The 21,224-nt window shown below is 41.7% G+C and overlaps 1 protein-coding gene across 2 annotated transcripts; it reads right to left on the bottom strand.

The window, feature by feature from the left end:
• Nucleotides 1-12,192: 12,192 nt before the first annotated feature.
• Nucleotides 12,193-20,243, bottom strand: zdhhc18a (zDHHC palmitoyltransferase 18a). 2 transcript variants are annotated; one of them, XM_083989393.1, is made up of 10 exons: nt 19,578-20,243; nt 19,265-19,425; nt 18,858-19,007; nt 18,053-18,190; nt 17,895-17,946; nt 16,820-16,922; nt 16,614-16,726; nt 16,299-16,404; nt 14,912-14,982; nt 14,046-14,096 (listed from the first exon to the last, which is right to left on the bottom strand). In XM_083989393.1, exons 1-9 carry the CDS (start codon nt 19,811-19,813, stop codon nt 14,941-14,943), a joined length of 1,101 nt encoding a protein of 366 aa, XP_083845519.1. In that variant the 5' UTR covers nt 19,814-20,243; the 3' UTR covers nt 14,046-14,096; nt 14,912-14,940. The 2 variants fall into 2 exon arrangements, with proteins under 2 accessions (XP_083845518.1, XP_083845519.1); XM_083989392.1 differs by lacking the exon at nt 14,912-14,982 and having other exon boundaries at nt 12,193-14,096.
• Nucleotides 20,244-21,224: the final 981 nt, after the last annotated feature.

Here is a 21,224-nt window from a genome sequence, read left to right as displayed (position 1 = left end):
CTGTAAAGAACCGATTCATAAGGAAGGTCCAGAGGGTTTAAAGCTTCCTCATTAGCATGCGCCCTGTGATTGGCTGCTGTGTTTGGTCATTGATTATGGACGCCCTGTCTACAGGGAACAACCTTCATGTGACGCAGCTGACAGCCTCCTCCTCCTCCTCCTCTTCCTCCTCCTCCTCCCCCCTTGCTCTGCTCGTGGTGCATCGTGCACGCTGACAGGGTTTTCCCTGAAACAAGCCCCATGATCTAATGGTGTTAAAATCAGCATGATATCAGCTGCAGCAATTTTACAAATGAGGATACATTCATTTAATTCTTTATCACATATGTAAGAACTTAAAGTAAAAAAAAAAAAAAAAGTTGACCACAGAGTGTGATTACAGCAGAACAAACACTATCTGTAGTTTACTTCCATGGTGTATTTCTTTATTTACCCAGGGAATGTTTGCAGAGCATGCAGGATGTTTCTGCAGTTACACCCTACTCACGATTATACACTTAAGACAGGCCGACAGGAACCAAGAGAATCAAGGAGAAAGCCTTCAACAGGAGCTGTGCCCGCAATCGAGATCATCAAAATTCATCATGGAAACTTTTTTAACCATCAGATTTTCCATCCTGAACACCAGGCTGGGAAACACTGACTACCACTAGGTTATAGGTGATTTTAATACTTTGTCCACTTTATATGATCATAAACATAAGAAAAAATACAAAAATCAACAGTTCCTACAATATTCTTTCTCACAAATATATTGTAAAACCCTCTTAACTATCAACTATTAACCATTACTAATGGTTAATAGTTAAGAGGGTTTTAGTGATTTAGGTGATAGTATCACAGACTTGCAGACTACTCACTATAAGGGCACAGGGAAATATCTTCAAACAAAACCTGTTGCTTCTTCAGCTTTCTTGTCCATTCCCAGCAAACAAGACAGTGTGGGCAGTTGCAAAATCGACACTTATCCAGTGTGGAGCCCTCATGCCTTTTGCCCTTTGCAGCACCTGTGCTGGCTTTGGGCAAGACCATTTGTGGGCCCAGTGAATGCCCACCTTGCCCCTCTGAATGCCCACCTTGCCCCTCTGTGTATAAGCCCATGTGGGGCACAATGGTTTTGCCTTTGGGGCTCATTGAAGCCCACAATTAGCAAGCCATGTTAGCATTAGCTAAAGCAGTTAATTTCCCCTTTTCCTACTTAGTATGACTTGTGTATTTTGCTGAAGATAAACAGAATGTAAATTGAATAAGATAATACAAATGGATATTATCACAGCTTGTTAATAATTTAAAAGAAAGTAGAGTAGGCCCATGTATAGCCACTGTATCTAATTAATGTAACTCCATAAAGCCTTCTTGAAATCCATCATCTCTCTCATTGAATAGGCTGCTTGTCACTGAGTATTTAAATTATGATAGCAGGCCTTTAAAAATGGAAAATGTTCTTTGCTATTTATTTACATATCTTGAGAGGTCCTTATAATTTTTAGTAGATGCCTGTATTTAAAGTGGGGAGCCATTCTCTTTGAATTGTTTGTTTGTTCAGCAAATGGAAAAACTCAAAGCCCACGAGCCACACTAACAGTCATTCATTTGTTTGATTTTCTCATGTTAAGCAAGGTTAATCAAAAAGGTTCTGATAACCTGTGACTTCTATTTTCAGACAGATTTTTCTGAGTGCCTGTCAGATCAGCTGCCACTTCTTTCCAGCCTTAGTCTTTATCTGCAGTGTTTTTTTATTTGTTTTGGTGCAGATGCAGAGACATTCCTCTGGTCTGAACAGAACATCTGTTGGCTTTCTATGCTTAATACTGTGTATATTTGTCCACCTGCAGAGGGCTAAGTTCACATGAATACTGTAAACATAATAAATTGGAAAGCTGCGACCTATCTGTGATCTGTCATCTGACACTGTGCTTTAATTTTTCAGTGTGATTTTACTGAATCTTCCACTTCTTTGGGTTCCAGTTATGCTGTCATTGTCTTTGTGTCTTATCCTGTCCTGTGTGTGTAGCCTATTATGTGTTTAAGTAAATATCCCTTAATGAAGGACCTCACACAATAGTAGACATTACTCATAATGGCTACTCTTTCAGTGGGGTGAAGACCATAAGTTTCTTGCAGTAGCCTATGTAATTTGCCAGTGAACAATAAAGGTGAAAACATCAGTAATTTCCTCTTTTAAAAATGGCCGAAATATGTCCTCATGTATAAAATCCCCTTCTTCTTAACGCCTGCCGACACAGCATGTTAGTGCACCTGTAAAATGTTTACAAGAGAGTGAAGTTCATGTCATGATTGACCTGTTGTGGGTTTTTAGTGATGCGGCAATAAAACACAGACAGACGGAAACACACGCTCTTACGCACTCAGGCACGCACATCATAATGTCTTCCCAACCATATGTGTGCATGTGTGCATGTGTGCATGTGTGTGTGTGTGTGTGTGTGTGGTGTGGGTGTTTGGTTCACACACTTCATGACAACACACAGCTGGAGGTTGACAGTGTCTCCCAGGCCTGCGAGAGGTCGGGCCGTGGGCGTACCATGGATTTTGGTCTCCACAGAAGATTGCTTCGAATCCTTGTGATGTCAACATAATCCTGTTCCCGTGGCAACAGCATCCACCGTTGTCGGGCAGCCAGGCAGAGGCGTCTCCAGCTGAGGGCCCTACCACGGGGCTGATGTGAGACATCTGCGTCATCCAACTATAAATAACTCGCCATGTGGCAGCTGTGCATCCTGGGAGCAGAGCCAGCGTTTACCTGAATGTGAAACACTTGGGGACGAGAGAACAATGACGGCAGATAAATGTCAATCTCCTTGACATTCTCAGGTTCCCTCACAGACCCATGTCAGAGGGAATCAAATCGGATGTAAAGTGAAGTCATTTCCGCAGCGGAACAAAAACAATTAATACAATTGTCACGAGAAGAAAGGAAAAAATGGATAATTACTGTAATTACACTTCAATGTTTGCTAATTCACGTCAGTATTAGTATTTCCTCTGTTTATCCCTGAGTTGACATCCTGCTGGAGCCATGACAACGAGACTGTGAGTCTTGTAGGCGCGGTGAGATAGCCAGTATTTAAACACACCTTTAACAAATGATGCATTATGCAGGTTGTGTTCCAGTGCGTGAACAAGGTCAAACAATATGAAACAGTCTGGTCGTAGGCCTTCTTTAGTGCAAAACATTTAAGCTCTTCAAATTAACGTTTGTTAAAGATATTTATGGGTTTTTATGATTTAATGCTCTCTGGACGTCAGATGGTTTCTTGCTGTGTGAACAAGAAGAGGAACAATGCTGTTGAGGAGGCTTTTCTCAAGTGCAGGGACATGAGCGGACGTCACAGCACGTTGTAAAAATGTGGCTGAAAATCGATGTTGCCAAACAACAAGCCGTGAAGTGTCACTATGATCAATAGTGTGTGAAGACAGATAACACTCCCTCTGCCACACTGGATGAGCTGTGAAGCTCATTTTCTTACTCCTCTGTCAGGGCTCCCACAATCTAAGTGAATTATTTTCCCAAAATGACTTTCTTCATTCGACACTGAGCACATTCAGTCTTGTTATACTAGAAGACCGAGCATTCGCTATTATTAGAGTGTACATCATGTGTAACTTTGGAGAGTACTGCCATAGCTAAAATAGTGATGCAGCTGCTGCATGTCTGACTTAACATTGCGTGTTTGATTTTGAAGCCAGTTTGAATTTGTGAGCAAATTAAATCTGTTTCAATCAGAGTTGCTTATTCTGGCTCGCCCTGCCATGGCTGCACAGACCCTGTCCATGCTGCCAGGTTGAAGTGACCAGTCAGCCTGGACACTGTAGGGGCTATCTGCGATAGAGGGCATTGGTGATAAGAGCGGTAAGTTTACTTTTCCGGATTGCTCCAGATGACAAATCTATGGGACAGTGGAACAAGGTTGCGCAAGCAGTCGTGCTGCTGACGTCAGACTGCCTCCGCTGCCTGCTTGATTGATTACAGTAGTGCTTGGCAAGCCTGACCATTGCACTGTAAAATCCTATTAGTTATCATTACTTAACAAAAGCATGCAAACCAATTTCACTTAAAAAAAAAAAAAAAAAAACAAGAAAAGGGAATTAGGTATTTTAAGTTGTAGTAACTAGTGCTTCCTTCGTAAAGTATACTTATAAATGAGTTTAATCAACTAAAACAATAAAGTAGAGTGTACTTGATAACTTACTCCTTCTTTTGACTTAGTAAAGACTACTCAGAATTATTATTTTAACCTACTTGATCATTGCATGTGAAGTTTACTCTGTGTTTAGTCCATATAACACACTTATCTAAGCTGGACTAACTTAGCATTTCACAAGTTATATTGAACAGCAATCTGACTTACTTGCTAAAACCATGCAAACCAATTGCCTTGAAAAAAGCAAGAAGTGCCTCAAATATCTACACAGGAATGAAAAACAGGTTCCAATCTCCTGAAATAATCTGAATTATTATAAATCAAGGTAATAACACAGTCGAAAGTTCAATTATAGCAATTGTTTTTATATTTCTTCCTTTTACATCAACTTTTTTTTTAGAGATTGCCTTTAATGAAATCCACACTTTAAAAAAAACATGCCGACAAGTGCAAAGTGGCTTGATTCAATGAGCGCAAAACCCTGAGACTGTAATGACTGGCAATGGATCTCACATGTGTGTGAATGAATATACATGTACATCTACCGCCTCACCAAACAACAGGCAAAATGCCTCAGGTAGGTTCTGGAGATCATCCATTACAATACCTCCCTCAACAACGATGACAGTAGACATTGGGTAAAGGTAGAGGGCTGATTTGGAGAGAGTTGCACATCTTCACGGACAACCGTCAGCAGGTCTCATCAGTGTCTCAATCTTGTGATGAAACCAAACAAAAACATTACATTACAACAGGGAAATGTTGTAAATTGTCAATTTGAAATTGTCACCATTTCATCTGTCCTACCGACACTGTCTTCCAGCCTTGTGCATTAAAGGAATACTCCGACGATTAAAAACATGTCAATATGTGATAAAAACCAGAGTTGCACATGGTTTTACGTTAAAGAATCAAATCAATTTTTTAAACTTGTTTTCACTGATTTTAAGATGATTTCCTCCCTCTTTTATTTCTTAAACCATGAATCTGTCTCACAGCCTGCAGGTCTGTAGCTGAACCACATCAATGGCATTATCTTTCGAGAAGAGGCCTTATTGCATAGTTCAGGTGCTCTGGCGCTCAACGGTCAAATATAGGGTTAGTCTATGTAAGGCTTAGCTCACTTTACCTTCTGAACAGAAAGACTGCAAGAAAGAGAAAAAAAACTTAGATTCAGGCTTCAGACTGTGGATGCTGTTATAGAAATAGGGAAAAATCAAACAGTGGACATGCATCTGGAAACACAGATACACCAATGTATACAGTGAGGCAAGATAGAGCAATCAAATCTGCAGTTTCCCAATGAATCCATTTCCCTCGCATATGTGAAAAAAAAAGACCTGAGGGAGTTGCGCACACATTTTCTCCTTATCTTTTTTTTCCCTTTAAATTCAAACTCTAAGATAAGCACATGGATATCTCAACACATGTGACCTATTCCTGCTTATGGTGCAGCCTGTATAGGAGAGAGGAATGTATGGCCCCTGTAATAAAACACCCTCACCTCTTATGTAGGCCTGGGACTTCCTAACTTGGACAGCTACCTTCACCCTCAGCTTAAATCATGTTACCCAATGACCCCCACACCCACCCCAATAGGACATTTAGAGTCCCTGCAGCAAACTACCTTGTGAAATACTTTACACAAGGAAAATAAACCCCCAGTTTGGTTCATTTCCCAGCTTTGGTGTTGGCAGATGAATAAGCTTCTGATTTTTCTATTTCTTTCCGACACCCAAACGCTACTAACTGCACCATGGGGACGTAGCAGCAAGATGACAGCTGCTTACAACGTGTAGATAACTGCTGAGTCACCAGATGTAACCATAATAAAAATCATATAAAATAAACTTGTTCTGTCATTTTCGCAACACATGTGTCTGGGGTGGACGTCGCACATTAAGAGTTACCACAAAAAGAACCGGCTGCTTCCACTTTCTGGAGCATTTACCAGAAGTGAGAGGGAACCCCTATTTGGCAGCAAGCTCTAATTTCATTCCCAGAAATCAACCCCATCCGGCAGCCCAGAGAATAACTCAGCCTGAGGGGTGATCAAGAGTGTAACACGCTGGAGGAGAGCGATGTTGCCAATCCACTGGACACCTTTGAGGTTAGGCACAGGGGAGTAGAGCACCCACACACACACACACACACACACACACACACACACACACACACACACACACACACACAGACAAGGTATCTATTAACATCCTGATCATTGACCTATGTAACTGATGCTGGTCTGACAACAGCAGCTCTCCGACAGGTTAAAACCTCGATCTTAACGAGAGACTAATAAAAATGTGTTCATGATCATCCAGATTTCTTCACCCTTGAAGGATTATGGGTTTGGGCAAAAGCATACCCCAACCCCATCATACCATGGATCAGAGATTGGGCCAGCTGGAGAGAGCTACAAAGGTTTTTTTTTATCATAACAAAAGAGCAACGTTAACATTTATTATGTTTATGATCATTGATTCGCAGGCATTTCACATATTCCAGCCAGCAGCTTGTGCACAGTGACAATGAAACAAACCTTCGAGCAAAAACAAACTTGGCTTGTTTGTTGTAGTTTGGAGGATTCATGCAGGGTTTTCTGGTGATTTATGTACCGCTGTAACTGGAAGCAGGCAGGAGGCAGGCATGTTGCACACGTGGCCAAGAGCTGCTCTCTGATATATATATTGTAGTGCTATGAGCAGTGACTGGGACTCAGACATTGCCCTCCATGCTTTAGAAACCGCTAGACATTCACCTCAACAGTCTCGACTATTTCACTGTAAAAACCCAGTGCCCTGTGTCTGACTGAACTCTCTGTGTGTCTTTTAGTAGCTACCTTTGCTACCTATTACGCAACTTACCTTTAAGTAACATAGGTAAACATGATAAGCAATATGGAGCATGCATTTAACCCGGGCTTGCTTCATAAAACTGCACTGTGGACTTGGCTACAAGTCAAACATACTGAGAATATGTTGGTCATGCAGTACCAGTGACTCAGCACGCAGTATCTGTCCATCACCTTGTCCCACCTCTTTCTCCCTCCAACTTTATTGTAGGTGATACATGAACTTGGGACGTGCACCGAATGTGTGAAGTTCAGTCACTTTTATTAGCTGCTTGTTGCACAACCATCCTCTGCACACTGTACAGTACCCCCCCCCCCCCACACACACACACACACACACACACACACACACACGTACTGTATATGGCTAGTATAAGTGCACTAGTCTAACCCGTGTAGGAATGCAGTCCTGTCAGGGGTCTGACAAAAAGTTGACAGCTGTACAAAATATATATATATATATAAATATATATACCGCCCCGATTTCAACCATATATATATATGTGTAAAAAAGTAATATACCATATATATACTGTATATATATATACATTTATAAATATATATACATTTTGAAGATTGACAATTACTTTGCATGCATTTTTGTAGGTAGTTTTTTCTATCTATGTGGGTGGCAATGAAATGTTTTCCAGAACAATCTTCTCACTGCCATTGCTGTGTCTGTGGGTTGCACAGTCGTGCAGTGGTTAGCACTGTCACCTCTCAGCAAGAAGGCCCTACGTTGGGAGTTGGCATGTCCTCCTCCGTTTCCTCTGTCTGGGTTCGCTTTCCAGGTACTCTGGGCTGCCTCCCACAGTCCAAAGACCTAAAAGTCCTAAAATGTTTATAGGTCTGAATGTTAGCAGCATGATCATGTTTGTCCCTTTATGTCAGCCCTGTGACAGACTGGCAACTTGGTGTACCCTGCCCTCGACCTATGTCAGCTGGGATTGGCTCCAGCCCTCCTGCAGACTTGCATGAATAAGCAGTATAGTTAATAGATCAATGTTTCCTTTTTCAGTTCAGATTTTCTCAAAAAGGCCACATTTAATTTTCGGTGTAAAGCTTTACTTACCTTATATATCAATATGATGCCAGTCACTCGTGTTCAAAGTTTATGTCATTAGGTCTACAAGAACAAATCTTGGTGGGTCAATCAAAAGTTTGTATCATCCCTGTTGGCCTCTTCACTGACTTTTTCCATGTGCCTGTCATTCAGAGTGCACATGAGAGCATGTTCTAGCAGATAAGGACGGTGGCCCTGAGGGTCAAAACACAACGACATTTCACAAAACAGAACAAGTGTATCAGGGCAAACCCGATTAACGATATTAGTAACCTCCTCCCAGATTACCTTTGCTTCATCAGCCCGTGGAGGTCTGTTTGCGTTGGACCTCCCGGACCAAAACATCAGTTTCCTCCTGTGTTTTGTGAAATGAGGTTCTGTTTTCTGAAATGCCGTTATGATTTGCCACTGTAGGTAAGTCCACAGCATTAACCACCAGTAGATGTTCCTTTAGTGCACTCGCTGTAACTTCAGTCTCGTCTACAACCCAGTTAATCACATTCAAAAATCCTCATGGTCTGGCAGTGACAGAAATAGATAGATCATTCTTCTTCTTCTCAATATAGTGCTTTAATTAACCTTTAAATGTGCACATCGATTTTCCTGCCTGTTGCAGAAGTCAGCAAACGAGGCAACATGGAGACCAAAACCCATTGAGAGAGTTTTTATTTTCAAAGTCATTCGTGTTTCAAAAGAGTGCAGCCTAAAAAATAAACTGTGGTGTTATCTTCTGGCAGGTGGATATTAATTAGAAAAAAAAAGATCCGCCAGCAACAAAAGCATATCAAACAGACGGCTGTGATAAGGTTTGACCCTGTGGTGCCTTGGTACTTTAATCCAGCTCCATGGCACATTTTCAGGTTTCCATGGCGAGATCTTTCCGCTTTGGGACGCATGCCCAACATGTTTCCACTGCAAGAACTGGGCATATCTTACATCTTTATATTCACTTATCATCTGATCTCTAATCTGAAAAAAACGGTACTAAATGTTACAATAAAGCAACAGTAAGAGCTGCTGCTGAGATACAGTGGCAGCCCGATGAATAATGTAAAAAAAAAACTCAAACTATCAAAACTATCAAACTACATTAAAAAAATAGAGATTCAATAACGTTTTATTAGAATAACAAGATAAAGTCTCCATCACAACTGAAATAACCTGTGCGGGGTAAGCTATAACGATCTGTCATCAAAAGTCACTGGTCAACAAATCTATTGCACAAACTAACCAAATAAATAACACTGACCAGATCTGTCATGAACTCTGTGTAGTAAAAGGCTTTTGGCTTTAACGCACACCACCATGCCCAAACACACAGTTAATCGAATCCACCCTTGTTACACCCAGAGAAATTCCTAGAAAAGCTGTACACAAACATATGGTTAAGTGCTGTCCAAACCCCACAAACACACACACACACACTTAACAGGTTGCCATGGATGTTCCACGAAGAAAACCTTTATCTATATTACTTTAATGTCATAAATTGGCTGTATTGACCTTGTTTGTTAGGAAGTCAAACTCCCCTCAAGTTTTATTTCATACAGTAAATCTGATTAAGGAAAACACAAGTATGCAATAAAAAAAAAAACTGTTGGTTGTTTGGTTGTGTTATATAGTTTCAACCTTCAAGATTCAGAAATGTTAACCACCATGTGCGGACTACCCACAGGACTCAGTTGTTTCATGTTTCACTGGCAGAGGCAACAAACTATGCCTGCTGGCAGCTGCAGCCCCCCTGGCAGCTGGTTCGTTCTGCTCAGCACAGGGTTAATTATATCCAGCTTCACTGCCCAGCACATAGAGACACACTTTTAGCTCTCCAAAATCACACAGTGGCACTGATGCTCACAGCTGCCCTGACTGTGAGTCACCTGTTTTGTTCACAGAGGTACTTCACTCTTGCTCCAATCAGACCAGTGAGCGATGATGAGGAAAAGACTTGTGAGAGCGTGACACACCGCTGCACACATGACAGCAGAGCCAAAAGTGGCTCGCCGAAGAGGAACGAGCATGATGAATCACAGCGTGGATGACAGCCGGAGGTAAATTGGTAGTGGGCTATTTCTTTGAAGAGCTGGAATTTATTAGTTTGAAGTGAAAAGAGATGGCTTTCCCTGCCGTTCAGCTGCAGCGTGTTCCTCATGTGTTCCGAGAAAAAAAAAAGGAGAGAGAATGGGCCAAAGGAGAGTTAGTGCCACATGAGACAACGATGTATTGTTCTGATTGATTGCGCATAATGACCACGGACCTGCTGAAAGGAGCAGAGTGGAGTGGAACCAGCGAATTTCAGCCGTAATTTATCATCCACTGTCTGATCTAGCCCTACTGCTGTTTTTCCTCAAGTAAAACAAAGTCACACTGATCCCATTAAAGCACATCCTCTCATTTTGAAAAACCAGGAGCAAGGCAAAGGCCTCTCTCTCTCTCTCCCCCGCTGACTGGGTGGCCCTCTCTGTCTCCGTGCCACACCAGGCAGGGTTAAAGAGCATGACACACTCCTGAGAGCGAATAATCACCTGCAGCCAGCAAGGATTCAAGTAATCCACATCTCAGTTACTGCTGACAAATAGACCCCGCTGCTGCACACTGGTGACCTGCATGGTAGTTTACTGCTGTTGTTCAATTAAACTCATCCTCAGACTTCTCCTCCACTGCCAACATTGTTTGGTCCTCCAGGCCAGCGTGGATGATTGTGGGTAATATGCAACACAGATGCTGAGGCAGTGATGCTCTGGCCTGGCGCTTCGCTCCTTTGAGAGACACTGAGCCAAAGGTCGAACCATATGTTTCACGTTAGCTCATGATGTACAGGTTGCTATACCGACGCGCCTCAGCAAGGAGTCTTTTGAAGTCAAATGAGGTAATAGAGACGTCACAGCATTTTAGAAATCCATTAAGGTTATCGTATTTCTAACAAGGGGCACAAGTTCATGTCTTGCGTCACCCTTTCCTCCTTGTATTTCCTGCTTCACTAAATAGCAAAACTGTAAAGATCGTGACAATCTAAAATCTGTCTAGAGAGTCAAAGGTGTGCTGAGATTGCCTTCAAATTTTGAACCGTTTTGAAGCTACTTCACACATAATAATAAGAGACAACACAAGCTAATGTATATATTTACATGCATTAGAAATCATCCGCTTTGACAGCTGAAAAACACCAGCACAGAAGTCACCAGCTGCTATAGGCAAACACCCCCTCTAAGGAAAAAAGACCTGATTCTCACTTTTCTGACAGCTGAATCACACTCCAGCATCAGTTGCCATGGTCCATCCTTGGTGATCACCGGTCCCACAGGCTATTTTTCTCCAGTTTTCAATTTGAATAATTACAGGAAAACCTACTGCTTAAAAAGTATAACCTAAGGCAGAGAACAAACAGGTTGACTGCAATGCCAAGAAAACAAATTACCAGAGACTCTGAAAGCCGATATTCTGTTTTCTGTGGATATTTATGATGAGGGAGAACGGGGGGAGAAAGTCCATCTAATTCGATGGAAGTGCATCTCGGGGTAGTTGATAGAGGGGGGATATAGCAGATAATCATGTGTATTTACGGTCTTTTACTTTTTGCCTTCAGGTGAATGGTAGTAAAGTACATGACCTGGATTGTGAACCCAGACACTGACATTTATGGCAACTGCATTTTTTTTTACCCACAGATTTCTATTTATTCTAGCTATCTAAATCTAAATCAACCAACTCTTTATCAGAACAAACACATTGTGAAGCCATCTTTGGGTCAGCTACAACAGTTTGTGTATCTGGTGAACACACTTCACATTGACCCTTTTCATGACTGGATGTTTGCCTGTGTCCGAGCACATGTGGCCAACACGCATCCCTTCATTGTTTCCATTTAGGAGCCACCAGAATGAACCCAATAATCACTGATTTTCTGTTTATGTATATAGTATCTATATTTTGACATTGGTCTGTTTAGCGGGATATGAATTTGCAGTGAGAGCAGGGTTTTGCTAAGCACTCAGAAAGCCTTCACATGGACAAAAAAAAAAATCAGCATTGGGTGAAAGAAGAGACAAAAAACTGTCAACAGATTCAACAAAAACAATCTTTTCTTTTATTGATCTAATGTTACAGGTCCACTGTTACATCCTACAAAATGCAAACAAGTCTGTTCATACAAGCACTGCTTGTAATTGTCTCTACACAAACTATGGATCTTGATGCAGACTGATAAAAGAACGACCCATTGACTATGGCAAAGTGGTTCTTCACAAACTCACAACCTATGTACAGCTTCAACGCTCAATTACAAAAAAAACACAAATGAATAAATAAAACATCACAAGGCCATTCTTCTAATGGTTTTCATGTTACTAAAATGTGTTCTCTGAAAAGGCTGCGATCCTTATTCACATCCTGCCCCCTAGTGGCACAAACTAACTCCTAACTCTCACAGGAAACTGCCCTACCTTCAGACAGGGGTCAAGTTTCATGCTGTAAGAGCAGTTAAAGGTCACAGTCATGAAAACGACAGCTCGCCCTGCAAGAGAAGAGGCCTCATCCACATTCCTAAAACATTACTCTGTTTGAAACAGTCGAGCACCGAGCCTGTGCTCTAATCACCAACACGCTCATGACAGGTTAACATACTGTCGATGTGCCTTGAGGCAAAGAAGAAAGCAGAAGGTCACTCGTACTGAAAGTAGACCACATAGATAAGCAACAGTGTTTCAGCAATGAATACTCCGGTCCACGCCCTCATAGGCAGCAGCAGCAGCAGCAGCAGCAGCAAAATTGCTTGGTTTTAACATCCAATAAAGCAACAAAGTGGACATTATACAATTGTGTGTAAATACTACACATTTCGGTCATAAAGTATCCAGTCATACCTGAATAAATCTGAGTAAAAATCAGTTTGAAGCATCAGCTTTCAATCAAGTGACACACCTCACGAGAAGAAATCATATTTGCCATGAAGCTTAAAAGCATCTGATGTACAAGACATGCACAACTGAATAGAAAATACGGGGCGAAAAAGCTTTTACATGCGTACAATAAAAATATAACAAAAACTGCACCTCATCCTCTCCCTTCAAAAGGATTAGTCATGTGACACTGGATACACCCAACGACACTGATATTGATCTAGAATGACAGGCAATGATCAGACATGACATAAGTCTAACTCTTGAACTGATCATCTTGAAATGGCTCACTATCCAGAGTTTGCCATTTCAGTGAAAATCTTGTTTCTGTACTTCTTGCATCCATAATCAAAACTGAAAAAAGCTTTCTCTGATTTAAAGACCCGTTTGCATTAAGATATCAACAGGAACTTCAACACTGTGGCTGTGATGTATGGCTTGAGGTTCTGTGGAAGGTGTGGAGGCATGTTCTGGGTATCTTGAATAAAAAGGTGTTTAAAAAAATATTTCTATATTGTGCTTACAAGTGTTACTAAGATTAACCTCCATCCTGAAGGACTGATACAGTAGGACATTGCTGATTTAACTCAGAACAGAAAAAGCCCTCTGGGTAATACTTAATCAACTCATAATGACATCTTGAGAACCCAAATGGCAACAACGCATCATGACCACCGTTGTAAAGTAGTCTCTTTGCAGTCAAATTCATTGCCAGTGATAGAGCATTGGAATAAGTCCACTGTGACTCTTTTTTCTCCTATGGTTTACTGGGTACACACTCAGGATAGTGGGATAAAGCCGATGTCAGGTGCATCGCCCAGGATCAAGCTGGCCCGGCTCAGCGACGGCGAGGGGGAAGCCAGGCGGAAGGCCGGGTTGATGGAGTGCAGCGAGTCCCTCTTGCCGCTTCTGCTGAACACGGGGCAGGAAGAGGCCATGGGCTCGCCGTCGAAATGCTGCGAGCAGCCGGTGGAAGGTGAAGGCTCTGCGGAAGGTGCCGGTGCGCCGGAAGCTTCCGGGCCAAGAGGGGCGGTCTTTGGGGTGCCGGGGGGGCACAGGCCATGAAAGTCAGAGGAGTGAACCATCCTCTCCAGCACGTCCTTGGTGCTCTGAGTGCACTGTGAGAGCAGAGGAGAAAGCAGACAAGTCAGGATAGAAACCGGCCACATCATAGGTTTTATGTTGTGAAAAGGCCAAGCTGCAGTGACCGAACAGTAAGACAAGACATGTACAGAGAAATTTGAACTGTGATTAAAAGGGATTAGTTTTGAAATCGTCAAGCACAATGAAAGCCGTGATTGCACAAATTACAGCACTGTTAAAAGAGTCGTATGAAGAGGCATGGAGAAGGTGAGTTAGATGCAGACAATGCAACTATACTAAACAAGGGTAAAGAGAGATGTGTGTGTGTGTGTGTGTGTGTGTGTGTGTGTGTTGTGTGTAGTGACGTGGCTTCTTCCTGTGTTTCTTCTGGCTTTGATCAGAGTGGAAAGAGAGGTACAGTTTACAAAGACTTGTTTTGGTTTGCATCACCGTACATGCACAATAAAAGCCCCAGAAAAATGATGGAAAATGTGTCATCTATCTACGGAGAGGACAAAGAGAAACATCATCAGCCTTCAAACAAGAGCTCCATCCAGGACTGAGTGAGTGAGCAAATGTTAACAAGAGAACAGATGAATGGTAGTGAAGCATGCACATCAAATTAAGACGGCGCACCCATCCACAGCATCGCTACAAACCAATCACAAAATCTGACTCAACAGCATTTGGCTTTATGGAAAAAACAAACAATACAAAAAAAACTTGGAAAAAGAAAGATGTTAAAATGACTGCAACTCCACACCCAAACAGCTACAATGTGGAAGATGACACGGTGAATGGCGAGTGAAGAGATGTTGTGATTGGTTTAAACGTTCAACCCTACTCTTACCATCAACCGTCTACATGCAGCAGTGCCCTTCAGGCTGTGCAGGAAAAAGCAAAATCCTGACAGTTCTCCTCCTAGCAGGGTGGAATGGATACAGTACAACACTGAGTGTCAAATCTTTCATCCTGCCATTAACACAAATGTTCACAATAAATAAATCCAACTGTTCACCAACTAATAAGGCTTGACATAAAAAAAATAAAACCTGAGAAGATACAACTTTTTCCAAACATCTTAAAGCCTGCTGTCAGGTGCATGAAAACTTGATAAAATGAAAAGGCAAGTAAACTTAAAACAGAGACCAAAAACCTTAAAATACAAAAATAATGTTTATTTAACACATAAAAAACACTCATCATGCTTTTTAGGTAAATAAAAGATGCAGATACAAATATAAGTAAAAGATTTTTAGAAAGCTAATAATATACCTAAGATATTTGATATGTTGACAATATTGAGAGAAATGCACTCAAGGCGTGTGACAAATGATCCGTGATAAAGTGCTGATAAATCCAATACAAAACATGATCTAATACCATTTGCATGTCCAAATTAAAACAGTAGATAAGGCCTTTGTGTGCACACACCTTCACCACAACATACAAAACAAACTGAGAAGTACAATAACAGGGAGGTAGATACAGCAACATGATGAATTCCTAAAAGTGTAAGCAAACAAACACAAGTCAAATGTCTAAAAGTGTGACAATTAATGTGTTCACGGTCAGCACAGAGTACAAAAGGACCACAACACAGCTGCAGCAATCTGACAGAGTAACTCAGCAACACAGCAGTGACCTAAAGAAATGGTTAAACGTTTGGCTGTTAAAACTCTCTGCCCACGTTCCTGCTTTTTTAACGGCTCAGTGATGCCAAACAGAGTTTCGAGTGGCTTCACAGACATTTTGTTCTACATCTAAAAGAACGAATGACACAGCAATATTACTTCAAAATGCCATGTGGTGATAAATTACCTCTTCAGCAGCTTGAACACCAGCTATTATTAGCAATCTCAATCATTCCTACTGCGAATATCTGGCTTTATATATTGGGTCAGTGTCAGGCCATTGTAAGCTGAGACCGAGTAATGTACAAATGCAAACACAGACCACTTAATGAGCCGTTCACTGTAACAAGTCAACGGTATTTTCTTGCCATTTGCATAGGCAAAACATGTCAAATGTGCGACTTTCATGACACAGATGCAAAGTACTACATGTTGACAACTCTACTGGAGGTTCTGAATCTGGAGATCTGGAGGGATAAAGGAGTGGAGACACAGACTGTGGAGAAGGCACACGGGGGGGTGGGGGGTGGGGGCGGGCTAACAACAACACAGGAGCTATCGACAGTCAGGACTTGGGAGGGACCACAAGCTGGTTCATCCTACCATGTGTGCGTCATTCTTGGCTGCAAATAGTGGCAGCTCTATCTCCGAGGCAGAAGCAGCAGGGATCGCCTCATCGGGAGGCACGAAGCCTCTTCTGTCAATCAGACTGGAGAACAGAACAGAAGATTATATTACAATGTGATTAAACGTGAGAGGTGCCTGCACTGTAACTGATGCTATTGTGAAGGAAATGGCCAAGAGTTTTCACTGATACTGAACAGAGAAAATGTTTTTACAGCTGTTAATGTGATAAGTAAGAGGCAGACTGAAAAACGTGAGCGGGGGATGATAAGGACCCCTGACATCTCTACCCACCTCGGGGGCATGGGGCCACATAATGTCACACAGCAGTTGGTTATAATGCTGTTGTAACTGTAAGGATTCCCAGACTCCTCTGCGCTCCTTTTACTTGACCAGGAGCCCTTTATCTGCACAGTAAACAAAGAAGGTACACTGTCAGTTAGTGGGTATGGTCTATTTTAACAATCGTGAATTCAACTGTGTCACCGGGGCATACTTACATCTTCATTTGTTGTGAGGTTGGAGGCCACTAAGTATGTATGGAAGCCTGAGAGGCCCAGTATAGACCAAATGGAGAAGAAACAAATCACCAGCTCCACCACAGTGCACGAGGAAAAGTCAAGGCGTGTTAACATACAGCAACATGATTAACATCTATGACAAAGTTGTTTTCCTCTGACTATTACATAGATGATTCAAATTCACCGAGATAAGCAGCCATATTTTCCTGGGTGTTTTTCTCTGCGTCAGCTCGATTGTGCCTTTATTATTATTATCTTATGACTTACTATAATAGAAATAAATGTGCAATTATATAATGTATTTGGTCACAGTACAGAATCAAGAATCAAGTCTAACCCTGTGCAAATATTTGCATGCCCACAAACGTCACAAGAGTGCTAATAATATACACCTATCTTTAGTAATCATCTTTAAATATCAGAACATCATATATAAATTGCAACAGAACTACTTAGATATAATCCAGACATTATAATAATATATACTGTCTGTAATCCATCACAGTGAGCACAGAGTTATTTGTAAAATGGCTAAGAATGATATTATAACCTCTAATGGTTAATAGTCACCAAGGTGGTCATCCATAAGTTCCATATGAAATATAAATCCTTTAAGTTCATAAAAGGATCAAATTAAATCATCTTCTCTATGAGATTCACTATGGAAAAAAACTGTGTATGCAAAAAGACTCCAAACAAGAGACCAGAAGACATAATGTCATGCTTATCATGCACACCATGAGGAAATTAACTCACCCACGGTCTGTGAATAACAACTCAAACCACTCTGTAGTCATGCTGTCTATATTTGTCTAGTCAATGACATCATCACACAAGGACATGAGACAGCAAACCAACTACAGGAAGGCCATCTGCCTAAAAGCACTGCTTTGCTAGATGCTAACTCTCTGATCCTATTAAGCGTGGCCTTAGGCTGAGGGGTCTGAGTGGGCAACGCCTTGTCAACAGTGTAACTTTTTTGTCAGCAGTGAACAAACAATTTCAAAAGGACATCACCCAAACAGATTGAGATTGAGCTAAATAAAAAGGATATCTGGCAGGGCTCTCTTGAATGGCTTGAACAAGGCTTTTACCTGCTTGAGAACCTGGAGAAAGAAAAAGACACAAAAAAAGTGGTTCTTGATAACACGACAGGACACTGTACAGCTTCTGAGTGATATCTGTTACTTCTGGCAGAGCAATAATACTTACGCAGAGTAATGTGTGTGATGACACAGCCAAATATGAAAGATGTCAGAAATGACAGAGAGATGATGAAGCTGTAGAAAAAGCGGTAATTGCGTTTGCCCACGCAGTTGCCCACCCATGGACAGTGGTGATCAAATCGTTCTGAGGGTGAGAAAACAGCAAACATGGCAGATATTAGAGGCACATTTTTTAGTTGTTGTAGTAGGGAACAAGAGCAACAAGTCTCAAAATCTAAAACATTGTACTGTAAAGTAAATTATTTCTATCAGTGAAACTGACAGAAAAGACTCCTAAGTAAGTCTACAGAACTGGGATCAGGGTGGATCCTGGCATAACTGCTTGGTATTAGATATGCTCACTTAAAGAGATATATGTACAGCTTAATGTGATGCAATAAAACTGTTCTACCTAAAACCATTGCTTTGCTGGTTTGATCCAATTAAGGATGGGCTGAATTCACACACTACCGATATCACCAGAAGGTGACCATTTAAACTTTGTGAAGGTAGAAATTAAAATGATGAAAGCTACAAGCTGAAGTCATATGTTTAGTACAAATGTTACTGGAGTTTTGACCAAAAAGAAAACATTTTATGACAGAGCTGTTGTACTGAATCCATCAGTTTATTCAGTGCCAAATATAATGGCCACAACAGCACTTCATTCAACAGTCGTCATGTTTTGTTTGTCCAAGCATTCACATTCAAAACGGCAATCAGTATTGTAAGTTCCTCTTGGCAACGGTAATACGTTGTTAGGTATAATTAGAGAGGTTGAAATAAGTGGTAACTTTATAACACTTCCTTACCCACACAGTTGTCACACAGGCTGCAGTGGGAGGTCCGAGGGGGGCGGAACATCTTACAAGTGAAGCAGTATTTGAGTTTTACCACCTGCTGGTTGATGAGGATCTCTTTGGTGCGTGGAGGGGGGCGATATGTTGAGGATCCTGAGGTATCTGGAAATGAAAAAGTACAAGTAGAGAGACTCAGTAAGACTTTATGATCTATACAAGTCACTACCAACAAATGCTACAATAAAGGGGAAAAATAAACATGTGTGGCTTTTGTGCTCTTCAGTCGTGATGGTTAGAATAAGCTGCTTAGGTGTTGGTCTGCAGTTCAAAGACAAACTCAGAGATCCCCCATATGGCAAAGCTCCTTTACCCCATCTGTCCCACAGCAAGCGTGCGATTCCAGGATATGCCTTACTTACCTATCTGCTTCTCTATGTCGGCAGCTTCATCAGGGGTGGCCCTCGGCAGGATGCCAGGGTCTGTAAAGCTGGTTCTCAACAGGGAGATGACCACAAACACAAAAAGCATCCCACCAATCACAGGTATGAAGATGGTCAGGTGCTCCACCAGGAATGGGCAACTGTAAAAGAAAGCGATTTAGCTCTTTTTCAGTTCAAAAACAACTTTTTACTCCCACAGCATAGGGTATTGTCGCTGTAACACCACTAAGTATGACACAGGAACACCGTCAAACAAATGTTATAAAGACCCTTCAATGTTGTTGTTACTCACTCGAATGCAAAGAAAAGGCCACAAGTGACAACAATAAGGCCCAGTGTCAGAGGAAGGACACCGCTCTGCCTGGCCAGCATGATCCGTCCATCGCAGAAAAAACTGTTCTTCCCCGGGAACACTTCCCATTTCCTCCGCGGCCGCTGCTCTTTCTTCTCGGCGTCGTTTTGCGCCGACGAGGGCGACACCGACAGCGCCCGCGGGTCGATCTGCTGGTACTCGCAGTTCTTCATCATGTAAACAGTGTCCACACCAAACGGCTCGGAGGTAGCTAAACACACACACACACACACACACGAAACTCAACTCTTTTCTCGATGCGCTTTCCGAGAGACAGTGCTCTCAGGACTCAGTCATTGTACGGTTATGTTTTGCCCCTTCACCCCGGTCGGTTAGCGTTCAGTTGCCCATCCTGAGGCTAGCGGCAGCAGCTAGCTCGCGCACCAGCAGAGGCATTCTTCTCCGTAGTTCACTTGAACGAGCTGCGGCGGCGACACCCGAGTTGACTCAAGCTTAACTACCATCTTCGGTAGTTAAATTAAAGCCTCGTGTAAATATTGGTGTTCATTTTGGTTAATTAACTCGCCTTTTGTTTCAGAAATCAACACGAGCGGAGTGACGAGCTTCAGGAGTTCACGTTTCCTTTTTTTTCTCTCTCACCGTTAACCAATCTACGTCACGTTCTGAGCGTTGACGTACTCGACGCTGATTTGTAACGACGTCGCCGGATGTGCGCAGGGACTCGGGATATGATTTGTAGATCAGCGGTAAACAGCAGCGCCCGCCGCCAGGGATGAAGTGTGTGCTTTCCCACCATGGATCTATTATACATCCATGAATGTCCATGAATATACATCCATGAATGTTGCAAATGCTAATGCCAACCTGGGGGACAGGGATTTTCCAGTCTACAAATGTAGACATGGTGGATAATTAATAGACTGACAATAGTCTGTATTTTATAGACCATTAGGAAGTCCAAAATTCCTAAATAATTTGATTACGGTAACTCATAAATTATCCCCAGGCTTGGAGCCGGTCTGACTGGCCTACTATTGAAGATCTCCATTGCTGAGGAAAGTTGTTGTGTTTTTCATCGTTTTTTTGCCATCAAAAAATGTTTATTTTATTTTTTGTGATAGAAGCACTTGTGCTGTTATGGCATCTAGGTTCAGGAATAATAGGTTCAACTCCTCCTATGTTAAACAAGACTAACAGGCAAATTGTAGGGTGCCTTCAAAACTGCAAAAAAAAAAAGGAAATGTATAAATGCAATCCATTCATAGGACAACAGACTTTGCATACTCTATGCAGATGTCTCATCTGTCAATCTGGGATTTGTTTGTATCACACTGAAGTTGTGGCTTTTGTAAGCATGTGACCTTGACAAATAGATGGAGACCTCTCTCTCTCAATGCCCATGCCTTTTGTTTATAATTATCAATAAAAGCTGGTTGTCCACAACATTCATCACATATTCAAATATATATATATATATATATATATATATATATATATATATATATATATATATACATATATACAAATAAACTAGTTATTAAACCTTGAGTGTTTGACTACAAAGTATTGTGCTCTGTGTGCATGTTAATGATCACAGCTCATGTAGTCTTTCCAAATCTGTTACAG

Source organism: Trachurus trachurus (assembly GCF_905171665.1).
Source record: "Trachurus trachurus genome assembly, chromosome: 16".
Classification (NCBI taxonomy): domain Eukaryota; kingdom Metazoa; phylum Chordata; class Actinopteri; order Carangiformes; family Carangidae; genus Trachurus; species Trachurus trachurus.
The sequence above is the reverse complement of the archived record's forward strand: the minus strand, read 5'-3'. Positions and strand labels throughout refer to the sequence as shown.